This window comes from Phoca vitulina, unplaced genomic scaffold, assembly GCF_004348235.1.
Source record: "Phoca vitulina isolate PV1807 unplaced genomic scaffold, GSC_HSeal_1.0 scaffold37, whole genome shotgun sequence".
NCBI lineage: Eukaryota > Metazoa > Chordata > Mammalia > Carnivora > Phocidae > Phoca > Phoca vitulina.
In genome coordinates, this window is record NW_022589740.1 from 2,168,049 (window position 1) to 2,188,658 (window position 20,610).

General features: G+C 38.5%; 1 protein-coding gene across 8 annotated transcripts in view; it reads right to left on the bottom strand.

Annotated features, from left to right (window-relative positions):
- The window catches only part of AUH (AU RNA binding methylglutaconyl-CoA hydratase), a 182,609-nt gene that overhangs the window by 120,172 nt on the left and 41,827 nt on the right, over nt 1–20,610 (bottom strand). For 4 of the 8 annotated variants that reach the window (XM_032427610.1, XM_032427609.1, XM_032427617.1 and 1 more), the window contains exon 5: nt 16,410–16,481. The exons of the other annotated variants lie outside the window; for them this stretch is intronic. In XM_032427610.1, coding sequence (XP_032283501.1) covers nt 16,410–16,481 — 72 coding nt within the window. The remainder of the gene's footprint in view (nt 1–16,409; nt 16,482–20,610) is intronic. 8 annotated transcript variants of the gene reach the window in all.

Below are 20,610 nucleotides of genomic sequence, written 5' to 3' on the forward strand. Positions count from 1 at the left end.
GGGGTTCTATAAAAGGAGAAAGACCCCAAGAGTGATCTACAACAGAAATTTACAGGGACAATCTATAAAAACAACGTCTTCACAGGCAACATGATGACAATTAATTCATATCTTTCAATAATCACTCTCAACGTGAATGGCCTAAACGCTCCCATAAAACGGCACAGGGTTGCAGATTGGATAAAAAGACAGGACCCATCCATATGCTGTCTACAAGAGACTCATTTTGAACCTAAAGAGACATCCAGACTGAAAGTGAAGGGATGGAGATCCATCTTCCATGCCAGCAGACCTCAAAAGAAAGCTGGGGTAGCAATTCTTGTATCAGACAAATTAGATTTTAAACTAAATTCTGTAATAAGAGACACAGAAGGACACTATATCATTCTTAAAGGGTCTATCCAACAAGAAGATCTAACAATCGTAAATATCTATGCCCCCAACATGGGAGCAGCCATCTACATAAGCCAACTGTTAACCAAAATAAAGAGTCATATTGATAACAATACGTTAATTGTAGGAGACCTCAATACTCCACTCTCAGCAATGGACAGGTCATCTAAGCAGAAAATCAACAAGGAAACAAGAGCTTTGAATGATACATTGGACCAGATGGACCTCATAGATATTTACAGAACATTCCACCCTAAAACAACAGAATACTCATTCTTCTCGAGCGCACATGGAACTTTCTCCAGAATAGACCATATACTGGGTCACAAATCAGGTCTCAACCGATACCAAAAGATTGAGATTATTCCCTGCATATTCTCAGACCACAATGCTCTAAAACTGGAACTCAATCACAAGAAAAAATTTGGCAGAAATTCAAACACTTGGAAACTAAAGACCACTCTGCTCAAGAATGTTTGGGTCAACCAGGAAATCAAAGAAGAACTTAAACAATTCATGGAAATCAATGAGAATGAAAACACATCAGTCCAAAACCTATGGGATACCGCAAAGGCGGTCCTAAGGGGGAAATACATAGCCATCCAAGCATCACTCAAAAAAATAGAAAAATCCCGAATTCACCAACTAACTCTACACCTTAAAGAACTAGAGAAAAAGCAACAAATGATGCCTAAGCCATGCACTAGAAGAGAAATAATTAAAATTAGAGCAGAAATCAATGAATTAGAAACCAGAAACACAGTAGATCAGATCAACAAAACTAGAAGTTGGTTCTTTGAAAGAATTAATAAGATCGATAAACCACTGGCCAGACTTATCCAAAAGAAAAGAGAAAGGACCCAAATTTATAAAATTATGAATGAAAGGGGAGAGATCACGACTAACACCAAGGAAATAGAAACAATTATTACAAATTAATATCAACAACTATATGCCAATAAACTGAGCAATCTGGATGAAATGGAGGCCTTCCTGGAAACCTATAAGCTGCCAAGACTGAAACAGGAAGAAACTGACAACCTGAATAGGCCAATAACCAGTAACGAGATTGAAGCAGTGATCAAAAACCTCCCAAAAGACAAGAGTCCAGGGCCTGATGGATTCCCTGGGGAATTCTACCAAACATTCAAAGAAGAAATAATACCTATTCTCCTGAAGCTGTTTCAAAAAATAGAAACAGAAGGAAAACTTCCAAACTCATTCTATGAGGCCAGCATTACCTTAATCCCCAAACCAGGCAAAGACCCCATCAAAAAGGAGAATTTCAGACCGATATCCCTGATGAATATGGATTCCAAAATCCTCAACAAAATCCTAGCTAATAGGATCCAACAATACATTAAAAGGATCATCCACCACGACCAAGTGGGATTTATCCCCGGGATGCAAGGGTGGTTCAACATTCGCAAATAAATCAGTGTGATAGAACACATTAATAAGAGGAGGGAGAAGAACCATATGGTCCTCTCAATTGATGCAGAAAAAGCATTTGATAAAATACAACATCCTTTCCTGATTAAAACTCTCCAGAGTATAGGGATAGAGGGAACATTCCTCAAGCTCATAAAATCCATCTATGAAAAATCCACAGCGAATATCATCCTCAATGGGGAAAAGCTGAGAGCCTTTCCCTTAAGATCAGGAACACGTCAAGGGTGCCCACTCTCACCACTGTTGTTCAACATAGTACTAGAAGTCCTAGCGACAGCAATCAGACAACAAAAAGAAATAAAAGGTATTCAAATTGGCAAAGAAGAAGTCAAACTCTCTCTTTTCTCAGACGACATGATACTTTATGTGGAAAACCCAAAAGACTCCACCCCCAAATTACTAGAACTCATCCAGCAATTCAGTAATGTGGCAGGATACAAAATCAATACACAAAAATCAGTTGCTTTCTTATACACTAACAACGCAACTGCAAAAAGAGAAATTAAAGAAACGATTCCATTTACAATAGCACCAAAAACCATAAGATACCTCAGAATAAACCTAACCAAAGAGGTAAAGGATCTATACTCTAGGAACTAGAAAACACTCATGAAAGAAATTGAAGAAGGCACAAAAAGATGGAAAAATATTCCATGCTCATGGATCGGAAGAATAAACATTGTTAAAATGTCTATGCTACCCAGAGCAATCTATACCTTCAATGCCATCCCGATCAAAATTCCAATGACATTTTTCAAAGTGCTGGAACAAACAATCCTAAAATTTGTATGGAATCAGAAAAGACCCCGAATCTCCAAGGAGATGTTGAAAAAGAAAAACAAAGCTGGGGGCATCACGTTGCCCGATCTCAAGCTGTATTACAAAGCTGTGATCACCAAGACAGCATGGTACTGGCACAAAAACAGACATATAGACCAATGGAACAGAATAGAGAACCCAGGTATGGACCCTCAACTCTATGGTCAAATAATCTTCGCAAAGTAGGAAAAAACTTGCAATGGAAAAAAGACAGTCTCTTCAATAAATGGTGCTGGGAAAATTGGACAGCCACATGCAGAAGAATGAAACTCGACCATTCTCTAACACCATTCACAAAGATAAACTCAAAGTGGATGAAAGACCTCAATGTGAGACAGGAATCCATCAAAATCCTAGAGGAGAACATAGGCAGTAATCTCTTTGACATCGGCCACAGCAACTTCTTTCAAGATACATCTCCAAAAGCTAGTGAAACAAAAGCAAAAATGAACTTTTGGGACTTCATCAAGATAAAAAGCTTCTGCACAGCAAAGGAAACAGTCAACAAAACAAAGAGGCAACCCACAGAATGGGAGAAGATATTTGCAAATGACACTACAGATAAAGGGCTGGTATCCAAAATCTATGAAGAACTTCTCAAACTCAACACCCAAAAAACAAATAATCAAGTCAAAAAGTGGGCAGAAGAGATGAACAGACACTTCTCTGAAGAAGACATACAAATGGCTAACAGACACATGAAAAAATGTTCATCATCATTAGCCATCAGGGAAATCCAAATCACAACCACATTGAGATACCACCTTACACCAGTCAGAATGCCAAAGATGGACAGGGAAAGAAACAACAAATGTTGGGAGAGGTTGTGGAGAAAGGGGAACCCTCTTACACTGCTGGTGGGAATGCAAGTTGGTACAGCCACTTTGGAAAACAGTGTGGAGGTTCCTCAAAAATTTAAAAATAGAGCTACCCTATGACCCAGCAATTGCACTACTGGGTATTTACCCCAAAGACACAGATGTAGTGAAAAGAAGGGCCACATGCACTGCCATGTTCATAGCAGCAATGTCTGCAATAGCCAAACTGTGGAAAGAGCCGAGATGCCCTTCAACAGATGAATGGATAAAGAAGATGTGGTCCATATATACGATGGAATATTACTCGGTCATCAGAAAGGATGAATACCCAACTTTTACATCAACATGCATGGGACTGGAGGAGATTGTGCTAAGTGAAATAAGTCAAGCAGAGAAAGTCAATTATCATATGGTTTCACTTATTTGTGGAACGTAAGGAATAACATGGAGGACATTAGGAGAAGGAAGGGAAAAATGGGGAGGGGGAATTGGAGGGAGAGATGAACCATGAGAGACTATGGACTCTGAGAAACAAACAGGGTTTTAGAAGGGAGGTGGAAGGGGGATTGGTTAGCCCAGTGATGGGCATTAAGGAGGGCACGTACTGCATGGAGCACTGGGTGTTATACGAAAACAATGGATCGTGGAACACTACATCAAAAACTAATGATGTATTGTATGGTGACTAACATAACATAATAAAATTAAAAAAAAAAAAATGAAAAAAAATTTCTTTAATTAAAATTTGTTTTTTAATCTTAAATTTTATGTACTCTTAATATTTCCCTGAAAGACGTCTCTCTTAGCAAATTTTCTTTGGGAAAAGATGAGTCATCCCAAAGCACATGCTAGTTTCACGGTTACCTCATATGCTTGTTTTTACATCCAGTATTTTTTCTGCTTGGTAGCGCTTAATACTCTTAGTGGACTTAATACAACACACTTCAGAAGGGCAGATCATCCGCCTCAGAGAACTGAGAAATATCACAACGGCAGTTGGGTAAGAGCGTGGCTGGATGACACGGGAGCCGCTGGGAGCAGAGACTATTCCCAACAGCAAAAGGAAGAAATTATCACTCAGCGGGTTACGCAACCAACAGCATCAGATACTATTTTGAGTTTAGTACCAGGAAATAGGCCAGGTATGACAAAGAAGATAATAATCCTTTGAAATGCTCCTAAAAATATAATTAAAAGCAAACAATTAAAGTTTGGCTATTTCAAGAAAAACTAAAGGAGCTGCACGGGAAGGCTCTGGTCTACCTCAGTGTCAGCAGGAGGACCCCAGTGACGGAGGGACACCCGAGTCAGGAGACCAGGAATGAGGGAAAACAGGGAGCAGGCCTACTTTCAGCTCTGAGAGAGATATCATATGTAACAGAGGTTTTCAGATGTTTCCAGGAAAATATAAATTCAATTATTAAGGGAAAATGCTAGTGTCAGTTGTGATTTTTAAATATGGCTTTGACTGAAGAATCGTGTTCTTATACAAAACAGAAATATGTCAAAAGAAATGCTCGTATAGCACACTGGAAGTCTGACCTTATTGAAATCATTCAAAAAGAACAGAAATAAAATCAAGATTGAAAATTATAATAAATTCCTAATTATCATGAATTCCAACTCAAACTTTTTCACCTTCATGCATCGTCTCCCATTCCCATCATCAAGTTTCAAAGGAACCACAGAAACAAAATCCAAGCCCTCCTGCCCCCCTGAGCAAGACGCCAGCCTGGACGCCAACACACACTCGCGCCTCAGCACAGTGGGGGTCAAGCCTGTAAACGGGAGCCACTGTCCCCAGGAGTCAGGGGGTGACCACTCTGCAATCTGAGAAAAGATACCCGATTTTTCTAATCCTACCTCTTATTCACCCGTCTTCTTAATTTTCCATATAGCTGCCTGTGTATCGAGCACATACAAGAAAGTGCTTACTATGCTGCACTGTCCTAAGCACCCTACGAATACTACGCAAACCTCCGACCTGCCTGACATCAGAACTACTACGACCTTCACTGCTGATGGGGACACAGGGCAGAGGAGCTGCCATCACTTGCCTGGTGCAACCACAATTTGAGCTCAGGTGGCCTGGCCTGACTCCAGGGACTTGCTCATAACCATGACTGCCCATCACCAGCTCTCACAGCCCAGACTCAGAGCCGGTGAGCCAGGACTCGGCTCTGCAAGACAACGTTCCATCCTTCCGGAAGGACCTGTGACCCTGAGTCTGAAGAAAGGGAAATGCTGAGACCCTGTGAGAAGTCTGACAAGCACACTGGCTCTGAGTTCTGCTAACTGCTGGAGACCTAGAACAACGCGTAGTTCACCAGGTCCAACCAAGGGAACCAGGGGAACGGGGAACAAGTCAACTGTACCGTTGACTGTAACAGAATTCTGACTTGAGACTTCCCCGCAAACCTCCCACCCAGACTGTCCCCAGTGCATGACTACAGGTTATTAGACAAGGGCCAACACCTGAGCATCCCTTTCCTACCAAAATTCCAAAACAAATAAAGCCTGCCTGGGGAAACACAAAGAAGGGTAAGCAAGGTGAAGCCCCCACACACTCCCACTCCACAGCCTTGTCTGGAAGATTCCACTGTCAACTGCTGCTCCAGGTGTTCACTACAATGAATGAATGAATGAATGAGAGAGAAAGAGCGAGCTCTTGGCACATCAAATGCTGCCTGACATGACACACGTAGTTATTTCCATTTCTGATGAAAACGTAACACTAGAGGTAGTTTACTTTTACCTGGTAGGAAACAAATACGCCACTCCTGCCTGGCTTCACGAGCTCTCAGGCTCTCTATCCTTGCTTTGCAAAGCACGGCTTGTGGACTCGGAAGCTTGCTGTGACGCACAACCCCAGGTCCCACGCCACAACGACCCACCAGGAGCTGCATTTGAGCAAGGTCTGCAGGTCAAGCTCTGGACACCCAGCTAATCCACAGGGAACCTGACCACCTCCCCATCCTGCGGGGTAACATGCTGACCCACTACACAGAGAGAGGAAGCAGTAAGAGCCCTAACTCTTTCCGTAAGACCCAAGTGTAACGGTAGGAAAGACTTAACACACAAATGTTTGCAGCAGCTTTATGTGCTACATCCGTATGATGGAACACTACTCAGCAATAAAAAGGAACCAACTGCTGACCGACCCATGCTAAACAGCAATGAACCTCAAAAAAATATGCGGAAAGATAACATGCAAATTAATACATACTGTACTCCATTTATTAAAAACTCTAAAAATGGAAACTAGTCTCCAGTGATGGAAAGCAGCTCAGTAGTTATCTGAGGACAGGAAGGGGATGGGAAGGGGCAGGGGAAAGGGATCACTGAGGGCCATGAAGAAACTTCTGGGGGTGATGGACATGTTCACCATCTTGGTTGTGGTGATGTTTTCAAAAGTCAAAATCAACACACAGTACACACTAATACATGCCACTTACTGTATGTCAGTTATACCTCAACAGATCTCTTCCCGAAACGTCTATGACTGGAGTAGTATGAAAATGATAAATCCAAGAGAATAAAGTGTACTAGTTTCCTGATCTTTTATAAACGGGTCAATTAAATATACAATTTATATTTATTTTTATAGATACAATTTAAAATCAAGTAACACAGGTATGAATCAATTTAAAATTATAAAGAAATAGCATTAAGAAAAAATGATGAGAAAAGTAAAGGGGAACAATTTGGTTTTTTTAATTGAAATATAACTGACATACAATATTATATTAGCATCAGGTATATAACATAGTGATTTGACAATTCTGTACATAACTCAGTGCTCACTCACCAAGGTAAGTCTGGTTACCATTGGTTACCATACAACATTATTATTATATTATTGCCTATTCCCTATGCTGTCATCTCCATGACTTACTGATTTTATAACTACAAGTTTGTACCTCTTAATCCCCTGTATCTATTTTACTCATCCCCCCCCCAACCCTCTGACAATCCCAGTTTGCTCTCCCTATTTAAGCATCTGGTTTTTTGTTTGCTCGTTTGTTCTTTTTTTTTTTAGATTGCACATATAAGTGAAATCATATGATATTTGTCTTTCTCTGGTCTGACTTATTTCACTTAGCATAATACCATCTAGGTCCACCCATGTTGTTGCAAATGTGAAGATCTCATTGTTTTCTACGGGTGAGTAATATTCCACTGTGTGTGTGTGTGTGTGTGTGTGTGTGTGTGTGTGTGCGCGCGCGCGCGCGCATACTGCATCTTCTTTATCCATCCATCTATCAGTGGACAATTAGGTTGTTTCCATATCTTGACTATTGTAAATAATGTTGCAATAAACAGGGCTGCAGATACCTTTTCAAACCAGTGTTTTCGTTTTCTTTGGGTAAATACCCAGTATTTACTGGATCATATGGTAGTTCTATTTTCAATTTTTTGGGGAACCTCATACGATTTCCCATACTGGCTGCACTGATTTATATTCCCACCAACAGTGCACAAGGGTTTCTCTTTCACCTCATCTTGACCAAAACTTGTTACTCCTTATCTTTGATACTAGCCATTCTGATAGGTATAAAGTGATATCTCATTGTGGATTTGCATTTCCCAGGTGAGTGATGTTGAGCATCTTTTCACGTGACTGTTGGCCATCTGCATGTCTTTGGAAAAATGTCTGTTTAGGTCCTCTGCCCATTTTCTAATCAGATTGGTTTTTGGTGTTGAGTTGTAGGAGTTCTTTATATATTTTGGATATTAACTCCATATCAGATATATATCATTTGCAAATATCTTCTCCCATTCACTAGGTTGCCTTTTTGTTTTGTCAATGGCTTCCCTTGCTGTGCAGAAGCTTTTTGTTTTGATGTAGTCCCAATAGTTTATTTTTGCTTGTTTCCCTTGCCTGAGGAGACATGTCCATAAATATGTTGCTCAGGGTAATGGGGAGGGAAGAATTTAAAACTAGAAATATACCAATTCTGTCACTGCTCATAGTAAGAAGTCAATAAAACTTTCCAAAGGAAAGGATCAAATACACTACGTAAAGTTATAATAAAAATAACCAGCTGAGGGACACCTGGGTGGTTCAGTTGGTTAAGCGTCCGACTCTTGATTTTGGCTCAGGTCATGATCTAAGGATCATGAGATTGAGCCCGTTGACCGGCTCCACTCTCAGCGGGGAGTCTGCTTGAGATTCTCTCTCCCTCTCCCTCTACCCCTACCCCTGCACGCACACTCACTCTCTTCCTCTTTCACTAAAATAAATAAATCTTAAAAAAGAAACCCACAAAAAGAATCCAAAAAAAAAAAAAAAAAACATACAGCATACTTAATATGATCTTTTAAATGTAAAATCACCAAAATCAGAAGGCACAGAAAATCATGACAGACGTTAACACCACAAGTATCAATACATTTAAAGAAGCTGTATTCATCTAGTAAGGAAAAGACTCCATATGGATCATAAAGCAAAACCCAATTACAAGTAGAACATTAGAGAAAATCTACAACAAGGGAGAAAATAAAATTTTAAAAATCTGAAGGATGGGTATGGTGTATCTCAGCGTCAAATACAAAGAAATTATCTCATAATCTTAATAAGTCATGGGCAACATTTGAGTAAAAGCATTAAATGGGCAAAAGAGAAGCACTTTATTAGGCTTAATAAAGGAAAAATCCACAACGAAGATCTAGCGGCAATAAAATACCTACTACGCACAAAATAACACAGCAGCAGCATCCACAAAGCAGACACACAATGAACAACAGAGTCATCACAGCACAAACGTTACAGCCACTCTCCGGCCATTATACAATAATTAAACTAAAAAATTATAACAAAAATACTAGCTAATCGGGGACAGACAAATATGGACGGCCTGAAGGCAGTCTCTTCCCCATTTTAGTAGCTCAGCAGAGACAGTGGGCTCCACGTGTGAGGATCAATCCAGGAGAAGTGCAGGCTCCAGCCACCTGCCTCCAGAGCTGGTTTCCAGCAAGGCCACCTTCCCGACTGGAAAGTGTCCAGTGTACATGGCCGTCCAGATGTTCTCTCCCTCCCTGGTGCTAAATATACACAGCATTACAGAAATGGGTCCCACGCTCCCAGAACTACGTCTCCTAAATGTCTTCTACCCCAACAAATTATTTATTCAAATGGATAATATAAAAAATAATAAATGGGCTTATCCTTAGCTCAGCTACACCCTCCTTCCTCCCCAGAACACCTCCGTGCCAAGTGCCCTGTGAGTCACGCTGGCAGGAGGCAGCCAGCACCAACCCCGTGTGGCTGTGACGGGGAAGCTGCCCCAGGTGGGACAGTCAAATAAGCAAACCTCCTCATCAGCGCATCTAAAGCCACAGCCTTCAGCGTAGCTAGTATCAGTGATTAAGAGAACATTTTGCCCGTTTCTACACTTTATTTTATTTTTCAATTTATTCCAAACCTTAGACAGAAGGAGGATTTCTATTTATTAAGGCTCCCTTAGATATCATATAATATGTATGATGTTTTCTGCACTGTTGTTTGTCATAGTAAAAAACTAAAAATTATCTAAATGTCCATCAATGAAGGAAATAATTACATACATTATGGTATGTCTATAGCAAATAATACAAGGAAACAATTTTTTTAAATGCAGTGGTAAAACATTCCACACTGTAGAAAACTAGACTCCAAACTATTCCCAAGAATAATTTTTCAAATACAATGTCTATCCCCCAGCCAAAGGATAACCAAGAAAACAAGATATAGTAGAAAAAAAAATTAAGAAAATATCCATGCAAAATTGAGATCCATAATCTTCAAACGCTGACTCTCAAATAAAGACATGAAGCCAAGCATGAAACCATAAATGATAAAAACTGACACAATAGTTTTTTAAAAGAACCAAAAAGTATTTTAAAATGAAATAAAAAACTCAATGTTTGTAACGAATTGGGTGCAGCTTATGAGACAATCAGTGAGCTATAAACCATTCAGAGACAGGTAAGGAGGAACAAACACGGAAAAGACGGAAGAGGAGACACAGACATACAGTAAGAAGGTCTGACATGAGCCAAACTGGCAGAAAACAGTGAACCAAACATCCCTCGTCATGGGTTTAAAAGAAAGCAGCAAATGTAAAAGAAAAAAAAAATTAATGAAAATCAGGATGGAAATTAATAAAACAGAAACGAGAGGGGACTAACAAAGCCCAAAACAGATTTCTGAAATGTATACTAGAAGTGATAAAGCTATGGAGAGGCAGATCCAAGAAGAAAACAGAATGGGGGCGCCAGCAAGCAGGCCCCGGAGTGAAAGGAGACAACCACTGTTGACTCTTCAGAGACACTAAGAGAACCTTACCAATGACTTCATGCCGATGCATTTGAAAATCTAGATGAAATGGATAAATTCCTAGAAAAGTATTAATTTCCAGAAATAAAACTTAAAAACAGACACCTTGTTTATGTGGTCATTTTCAAATAAGTGTTTGCAAATAATCTAAATCAATGTATATGTACAAATATACATATTCATGTAAAAGCCAAGAAAAGACCTAAAAATACTAAAATCATTAAATATTAAAATATTAAATCAGGGCACTAGCAGTAATTACTTATCTGGACAGAAAGGGAATGGGGAAAAGCTGCTAAAAGAAGTTCTAATTTTTTACATTAAACACACATTCAGATATGCCTTATGGAATTAAAAGCTAACGAACATAAAAAAGCCAAAAAAAGAATGAAAGTGATTTCCCTTTTCCCCTTCAAAAAAGAACGAAAGTGAAATTCTAGAATATTCCAGGGTAATATTTTAGAGTAAGTGACAGAGCCTGGTTGATAAGCCCGCTTCTTTGGCTATATTTAGCAAAACAGTCTAATTTACACACCACCATCCAAAATCATAATGTGATTAATACCCAGTGGAAGTCAGCAAAAGCAACAGAATTCCAAAAAGGGAAGGAGAGAGATCCTAAGTTGCAAAGGGAAGTGTAACTCTACTCGAAACTATGACTCAGTAGGCGGGGGATGTTAACATTTCTAAGGGAAAACAACGGACTCCTAAACACTTGTGTCAGTTCTCCCTCAGGATGATGAAAGGATAAAGAAAACGGAAAGCAGGATCTGGAAGTTACCACTTGGAAAACTAGTAAGTACAGTTAACTTGAGTGTCTCATCAATCAATCCTTCACATACCGTAATTGAGCTCTTCCAATTTCTACTTATTACATCAAATTGGGGGGGGGGAAATGTAAAATACATGCTGGAATGCATCCAATTTAACAAAACTAACACTTATTTAAAAAATCTCCTTGACCTTCAAGCAAACAAAAAAGGCACAGTGAACATAAAACATTTCGGGTCAACCTGGCAGACTGACAATTCTGCAAACCTTAAAAATGTTCTTTACTAAACAATTCTTAATACATCTAAAATCAAAGTCAAATAATCAGAGGATAGCAAAGAAAATGTAACAAGTACACAACCTTTCAAACTGTATGTGACAGTAGTCACTGTGGCAGTAATTAAGTATTTTCACAATAAGCTTTATTTCAAATCAAGTAAAACACAAATGAAGTATCCGAAAAAGCTCTGAATGGTGTAACGATGATAAACTATCAAACTCTAAAAAAATCCATCACAATTCATAGAAGCTCACCACATTTTGGTAATGGATAAACTTAACTTTTCTGCAGCAAAATAAATACCTTATGGCAACTTCTTTGGGAAAATGATAAGCTGAGCTAATGTCTGACTTTTTGTGAATAAGTATCAGATGTCTCTAAGTCAAATGGAAAGCTTAAAAGGGATATATCTGGAATTTACGCAAGCCCTTTTGCATTCATTACTCAAGAATCTCTAAATATTAAAATGGGATTCTAGGGAGTTTTAAGTGGATTTATACCTTTACAAAGCACAGGCCTTAGTGTCACGTGTTATGTAATTAAAAAGAATACAATGACTAAATGCATGAAGTGACAAATACACTTTTTAAGCTTTGGTAAAATGTTATCATACCTTACTCATATTTAAAAGCTCTGCATCTTACCTCAGAGACTATTATTAAGCCACAGTAAATCAGACTTCATGCTTCAAAGAAAGGTATATACAAATTTTTGAGAAAAAAACCTTCCAAACACGCTCATCTATGATTTATTTATAAGAAATCAAATTATGGGAAGTTTTCATTCATAAGCAGGGTAAGTTTCAGATAACGTTTTTTCTACCTGGACCTACACCAGAAAGCCCAACAGTCTGACTGAGGGGCCTTCCAAACCGTCCAAGGAATGGAGCTCTTCCATCGCGGCCAGCCCAGGAAGCAGCTGCCCACAGCCCCGACACTCATCTCGAGGAGGACACTTGTAAAGGGACCAGTGACAACGGTGCTGCCAAATCCAGCCGTCCACTCTCCCCACGCACCCTCCCGGACACGTCAGCAGCACGGGATCGAGGCTCCCAGATAGAGACTTTCTTCACTTGGCTCTCAGAGAACTGTTTTCTTCTTAGGTCTCTACCCTGGTGGATCTTTCTGAGTCTCCTTTCTGGTTCTTTTCATCCCAGTCTTGAAACATTAAAATGCCTCAGCTGGAAATGCCCAGCATTTTAAAGGATTACTAAGGAATATCCTTTACAAAAAAATCATCCACATCACATTAGATTCTACAACTGAGAATTCTGGTGAAAACCTATTTTAAATATCTCTTTATCATTAGACAACAATTCTTTGAGGCCTCAACTTGAGAAGGAAGTAGACTTGCCCCCTCAGAGTTTCTATTTGAGAGAGAATTCTAAAATGTTTTGTAGCTCTTCATGAAATACCATCTAATGAGACAAGGCTGACCATCAGGAGGGAAGTAACACTTCTGCCCCCCACATTCTGTATCACTAACTTGCACAATGGGGGTCCCAACAGTGGCCTGCCCGTGTCACAAGTGAAAACAGGAAGGAAGGTGCATAGCACGCAGCTGGAGAAGGGGTGACAGGTTAAGGATCAGCAGCTTTTAGCAGATCTAGATCATTTCATGTCTGTGCATCTGTGATGGCCTGCTCAGGCCTCAGATTTCAAAATAACCCGTTACTTCTTTCAGCCCAGGCATCCCATACCTGAAAGGGGAAAGGACTTGAAACCATGATTAACCTTTTAGATATCTGAGAATTCACCATTCCTTTAGAACGAAACATCTCAAAAAGAGCTTTTTGTTCTTGAAAAGAGCAACAGAACGAAATTTTGTTCTAGGATTTTGGAGTTACTTTTTAAGAAGAGCCTTTCTAAGAAGCTAGGAACAGTAAAGTAAGGAATTCAGTGACTCTGAATAAAATATAGAACTTCTTTCTGATCTCTATTTTAATAACACAGGACAGCTTTCAAATGAGTCCCATACCTGTAAGTTCCTTACAGACTCTTTCATTAAAAACAAGCAGGGCACAGTAGTCACCATGGCCAAGAAGAAAGTCCATGGCCCTTGAGACCCCAGAGAAAGATCCTCCAGGTGTGGAAAATGCAAAGATAACAGGGGGCAAGAGGAAAAAGTGGTACCAGACAGGCAGGATATACTCTGATTCATACCATTACTGATGGTGCCACAATGGTTGTGACAACCAGCTCACAAAATTCTCGAAAACCAGCAATCATCCTGAGCCTCTATGAACAGGCGTCAGCATATCTGTGCATGAAAGAGCCCCACAAGTGCAGTGCGGGGTCCTCACCCGCCACATCCGCTCACATCCTCCAGACAAGACCTCTCCCATGGACACAATGGCCCCTGGAAGCCCTGCTCAACAGAAAGCAAACTGACCGCGCCAGAAGAACTGGTGGGGAAGGACCAACCAACCAAGGAAAGTTGGACGCCTATGTGCAGAATCTGGTCCAAAAACCAATTTTGTTTACACTCAAAGGGTTTTTTACTCTCCCTTGAAAACCTTAAAACTAGGAGATTTTTTCTAAAAAATCTAGAATTCTGGCTTCTCTTGAAAATAAGAATCAAGGTGGAATATGAAGAAAGTTACTCAAGAAATAACATTAGAAATGTTTGCAGAATTCAAGATAGATGAGTATTTTAAAAACTGATCTAATTTGGCAAATATAAAGAATGTATGTAGCATACACATGTAAGGAAGCATAATAACAGACTTCCTTAAGATTACCAACATAAGAACGGTGTCAGAACACCCTATCTGCCCATGTGTCCCTCACCTACTCTTCCATCGGCCTTCCCAAACCCAGAAGTAATGACTACTGTGACTTCTCTGCTTATCACCCTCCTTTTATTCCTGTGTGTGCGCCTGTATGTGATTTCAGCATACACACATTTCTAAACTATATACTGTTTTGTATGCTTTTAGTTTTATAAAAAATACATTGTTTTAATTCAATGTTTCAAAGATTTATCCATGTTGTTACACCTGTAGTTACTCATTTAGGCACAATGCCACCTACAGTACAACTGTACAAATACACAAAAACATTCATCCATTCTCCTGTCACTGAAATGTGGTTGTCTTCAGCTTTTTATTATTAACAATATTGCTACTATAAAATCTTTTTCTTATATCCTGGTATAAACTTCCCTAGGACACATGCACAAAATGCCTATAGAACAGTGTAGTTTCAAACTCCAAGTAGCAATACATTCATTGGGTCAAAATCAGGTATTTTTAGGGGCACCTGGGTGGCTCAGTCATTAAGCGGCTGCCTTCGGCTCAGGTCATGATCCCAGGGTCCTGGGGTCGAGCCCCGCATCGGGCTCTGCTCAGCGGGGAATCTGCTTCTCCCTCTCCCGCTCCCCCTGCTTGTGTTCCCTCTCTTGCTGTCTCTCTCTCTGTCGGAAAAATAAATAAAATCTTAAAAAAAAAAAATCAGGTATTTTTAAAAATAAAAGAGCATAGTATCCACATGCAGTGCACAGAGAAAGGTTATTATTTTCATGAACCTTTGATGCCCACCCTATGTGTTTATTGGGATAAACTGTGGGTACGTTTTACTATGGGTCCAGTAAAAACAGTGTTAAAGGGCTTATCCTCTAGGTAAATGCCTCCTAAAGAAGTGAACTTTCGAGTCTTAGGGAATGAGAATGTTCAACTTTGTAAGACACCACCAAATTGTTTTCCTAAACAGTTACATCAATTTGTACTCTCATCAGAAGTGAGTCAATATGCCTGGTGATCCACTTCTTCACTAACTCTTGGTGGTTTCAGGCGTAAGAATATGTGGCTCATCTGACAGATGTGTGAAACATGACTCTCTCTTGTGCTGTCGTACACACCCCCAGGCGGCATGCACGCATGTGTGTGTTGATTCATGTATGCGTGCATATATATATACACACACATATATATATAAATGAATGCTTTGGCAGCTATGTGTTTCAAGTATTTCTTCCCAGTTTGTAGCTTTCCTTTCTACTTTCTTTATAGCACCTTTTAATGAACAAATGTTCTTAAGTTTAATTTGGTAGAATTTATAAACCCTTCCTTTTATGGGCTGCATTTTGTGTTCAACAATTTTACTCCATCAAGATCATAAAAGTTCACTTTCTTTCATAAATGCAGTCAGCCTTCGCCATCCCCAGCAAATGCTTCCTCTGTCCTGTGGCAGTCTCCCCACTTATATGTGTCTGCTGGGCTTCTGTATTCCACTCCATGGTTCATTTGTCTATCCCAAAACCCGTAACATACCACCTTAATTTACAAATCTTTAAAATAAGTCTTGAGTGCTAATAAGCCAAGGCCCCTTATATTCTTCTTTAGGAATGTTTGACTATTTTGAGGGCTTCATTATGCTCATCAGATTCCTCACAAAATTCACGCTGAGAAGGTAAGTGTCATTACATTGAATCTGTACATTGAATCATTTGTGAGAATCATCTTCTTGATCCTGAATCCTCCTATTCAAGAAGATAATGTGTCTCCATTTCATTTTTTTAATGTCTTATGACAAAGTTTCATAACTTCAAAATAGCTTACGTGTATGTCTAGATTCATTTTTGTTCCTGCTGTCAGTAGTATCTTTTCTTGACTGACATTTCTTGGTTGTTGCTAGTATAAAGAAGAACAATTAATTATTTTTAAATATGGTTCTTGTATTTTGCTCTCTTGAGACACTCATTATTCTGAATAATTTGTTGATCCTTTTAGATTTCAACGGAGACAACCATACCACTTGAGAGAGGCAGTGTTACATTTCTTCTTTGTGTCATTATTTTATTTCTATTTCCTGCCTTTCCACACAGGCCAGGATTTTCAGAACACTGTTGAACAGAGGTGGTGACAGTGGGCCTTTTGTTTTTTCCTGATTTTAGGAGACTACTCTTACGTTTTACTACTAAGAAACAGATACCTTTCATCAGGCTAAGGAAGTTCCCTTCTATTTCTAGTCTGCCTTGACCTTTTTCTATGAATAGATTTGACATCTCTCATATTCTTTTCGTCAGTCTATTAAGGAAAAACATGATTTTATTTTAAATGACTAATGTCACAAATTAAATTTAAGATTTTCAAATGGGAACCTCCTCCTCTTTGTATTCCTGAGAAAATACAACTTGGTCTTTTTTTTTTTTTTTTTTTTAAACCTATTGGATTTCACCCATGTTCCTAAGCAAGACTGGCTCCTCTCAACTCTTTGTTCTATTGTTTTTGTCACATGTACAGGTGAAAGTCATACTAATCAGAAATACTGAGTTTAGGGGCACCTGGGTGGCTCAGTCGGTTAAGCTGCTGCCTTCGGCTCAGGTCATGATCCCAGGGTCCTGGGATGGAGCCCCACATGGCGCTCCCTGCTCAGCGGGAAGTCTGCTTCTCCCTCTGCCTCTGCTGTTCCCCCTACTTCTGTGCGCTCTCTGACAAATAAATAAATAAAATCTTTAAAAAAAAAAAAGAAATACTGAGTTTAGGAATAAACTCTGACTGCACCGTTCTGTGGAGGAGTTTGTATAAGCTTGCAATGATCAGTTCCTTATAGGCGGATAAAGCACCTAAAGGCAAATCATTGAACATGTAAAAACTAGGCCCAGTGCTTTCTCTGTGAAAAAACTTTCAACTACTACTCAGTCCCTCCAGTGGTAATATGATTATTCCAGAATACAATTTCTTCTTGAGATAGAAATTTCTTATTTATTAGCATAAAGATTTTCACAGTATTTCTTGTAAGCTTTATGATCTCTGCTCTATCTACAATCACATTCCTCTTTTCATCTGTAACATCTACTGTTCAATACCCTTTACTTCTTTGTTCAGAGGCTTGGCCTCATGCAAATTCTCCCCACTGCAACTCCAGCTTCCATCTCATTAATTTCTGATCCGTGTATTACTGCCTTCCTTCAACTTTCTTTGGATTCATAACTTTTTAAGGCAATGCTTAGCTACTTATTGCCAGTGGTTTTCCCTTGCTAACAAAGGCATCTAAGGTTATGACTTCCCCTCAAACTATCACTTTAATCAAATCTCAAAAATTTGGATATACAGTAATTTTATATTCAGTCAATCTTAGTACTTTTTCCTGTAATAGTTCCTTCTTTGACCCATGAGTAACTTAACAGTTCTTTTTTAATTTACAAATCTATGGTTTTTAATCTCTATATTATGTGTATTTTTATTTCTAACTTAGTTGCATTGTGAACAGAGAACATGGTCTCTATGTATTAATCTTCTGAAATTTAACAGAGATTTTAGAGTCTAGCACATGATTCGTTTTTGTAAATGTTTCGTATGTTCATGAGAAGTACACACATTCTCCAATTTGGGGTTAAGAGGCTATTAAGTCAACTTTGATACGCACATTGTTCAAACCTTTATTTTTAACTTTTGTCTTTCAATCTCATGATAAATTGGAAGAGATGAATTGAAATCATCCACAATGATGAAGGATTTGCCAATTTATCCTGTATATATCCAATATAACTTCATTTGTATACTTTTAGATCTCTGTTTTCAGAATCATACAAGTTTAGTCTTATGAAAAATTTAACGTTTTAATACATGCAGTGTCCTTCTCTTACTAATAATGGTTTTTGTCTTAAAGAGTAAGATTAGTAATCTCCTGGTATGAAAAAGGCTACAACAGAGGTGGCTACTATTAACAATACACAGTTGATTTAAGTTTCTTAATAAAATCTGAACATCCATGTCTTTAACAACAAGTTTAGTAAACTGACATTAATGGTAATTACTAGACTTATTTCATCATCTTATTATTTAATTTGTCCTAAGGTTGTACCCTTTTATCCTCTTCACATTTTGTGAGGGTTTGATGAACTTTCTTTTGGTTTTTGTTTTGTTTTTCTTACTCTGCTTTCCACTCTCCACCCTCCAACTCATTTGTAAGACTTATGCTCCATTCCCGCTCCATGAACTCCCTAGCAAAGGATACAAAGACCTTAAAACCTTTAAATCTCCAAAATGCAAAAATCAAAAAGGCCTGAGCCAAACATGAAGCAAGTTGTCCAAGTCAAAACTGGAAGTAAGGAGATTTCTTCATTATGTGTGTGTGTGTGTGTGTGTGTGTGTGTGTGTGTGTATATATATATATATATAAATAAATAAATAAATAAAAGAGTGGAAGACTAGAATTCCAAAAACCAGGAAAAATAAAGAAGATAGGAGACATCTGAGATGGATGAATAGATGGATGGAAAGAAGGGAGGGAGGGAGGGAGGAAGAGAAGGAAGAAAATCAGATGCAGTGCTTATTTTAGCAAAACCTGTATGCTAAGATGGTTTCTATATATTTAAACAGTTCAAAATAAGGAAACAAATTAAATATACTGTTTCATAATACATGGAAACTATTTAAAATTTAAATTTCACAGTGCATACAGTTTTACTCAAACAGAGAAACACACATTTGTTTACATTTTCTCTGTGGCTGCTTCAGCACTATCTGTCAAAGTTGAGTACCTAGTACAAGGCAAGGACGTCTCTTCTCACTAGTTCTTTTCAACATCATACTAAAAATCTTTGCAAATGTAAACCATAAAAAGAAATAAAAGGTAATACAGATTGAGAAAGAAGACATCAAACTGTCTTTGCTTACAAATGACATGACTGTCTACAATGCAGAAGATATGAAAGAATTAACAAAAAACTTCCTGGAACAAATACACAATTATACCAAGGTTGCAAGACACAGGGTAAATACACGAAAGTCAACCATTTTCCACATACCAATAATGAATAAGCGGAATTTGAAATTAGAAACACAATACCACTTACATTAACATCCCTCAAAATAAAATACTTAGGTATAAACCCAACAAAATATGAACAAGATCTATCTGAGAAAAGCTATAAAATTAATGTATGAAATCAAAGAACTAAATAAATGGGGAGATAGTCCATGTTCATGGATAGGAAGACTCAGTATTGTCCAGATGTCAGTTCTTCCTAATTTGATGTATAGATTCAATGCAATCCCAATCAAAATCCCTGCAAGTTATTTTGTGGCTATCAACAAATTCTCAAGTTTATGTGTAGAGGCAAAAGACCCAGAAGAGCCAATACAATATTAAAGGACAAGAACAAAGTTGTGGCACTGACACTACCCACTGTCTAGACTCACTGTAAAGCTACAGCAATCAAGACAGTGTGGTTATTGGCAGAAGAACACATAAATAAAACAGAAAGCCCAGAAACAGACTCCCATAAATCAACTGATCTCTGACAAAGAGAAAAAGGCAATACAATGGACCACAGATAGTCTTTTCAACAAATGGTACTGAGACAGTAACATTCTTAAGCAAAATCAGGAATCTACAAACAAAATTACACCTTTCACAAAAATTAAGTCAAAATGGATCACAGTTCTAACTGCAAAGCACAAAACCATAAAACTCCTAGAAGATAACAGAGAAAACCTAGATGACCTAGGAGATAACCTAGATGACCAACAACTTTTTATATACAACACCAAAGCACAATCCATGAAAGAAATAATAAACTGGACTTTATTAAAGTGAAAAACTTATTACAAAAGATAACATCAAGAGAATGAGAAGATTACAATGCAAGCTACAAGCTGGGAGAATATACTTACAGAATTTTCTGATACTTGATAAAGAACTGTTATCTAACATATACAAAGAACTCTTAAATTCAACAACAAGAAATACAAAGTACTCAATTAAAAACTGGGCCGAATCTCAACAGACACCTCACCATGGGTATACAGATAG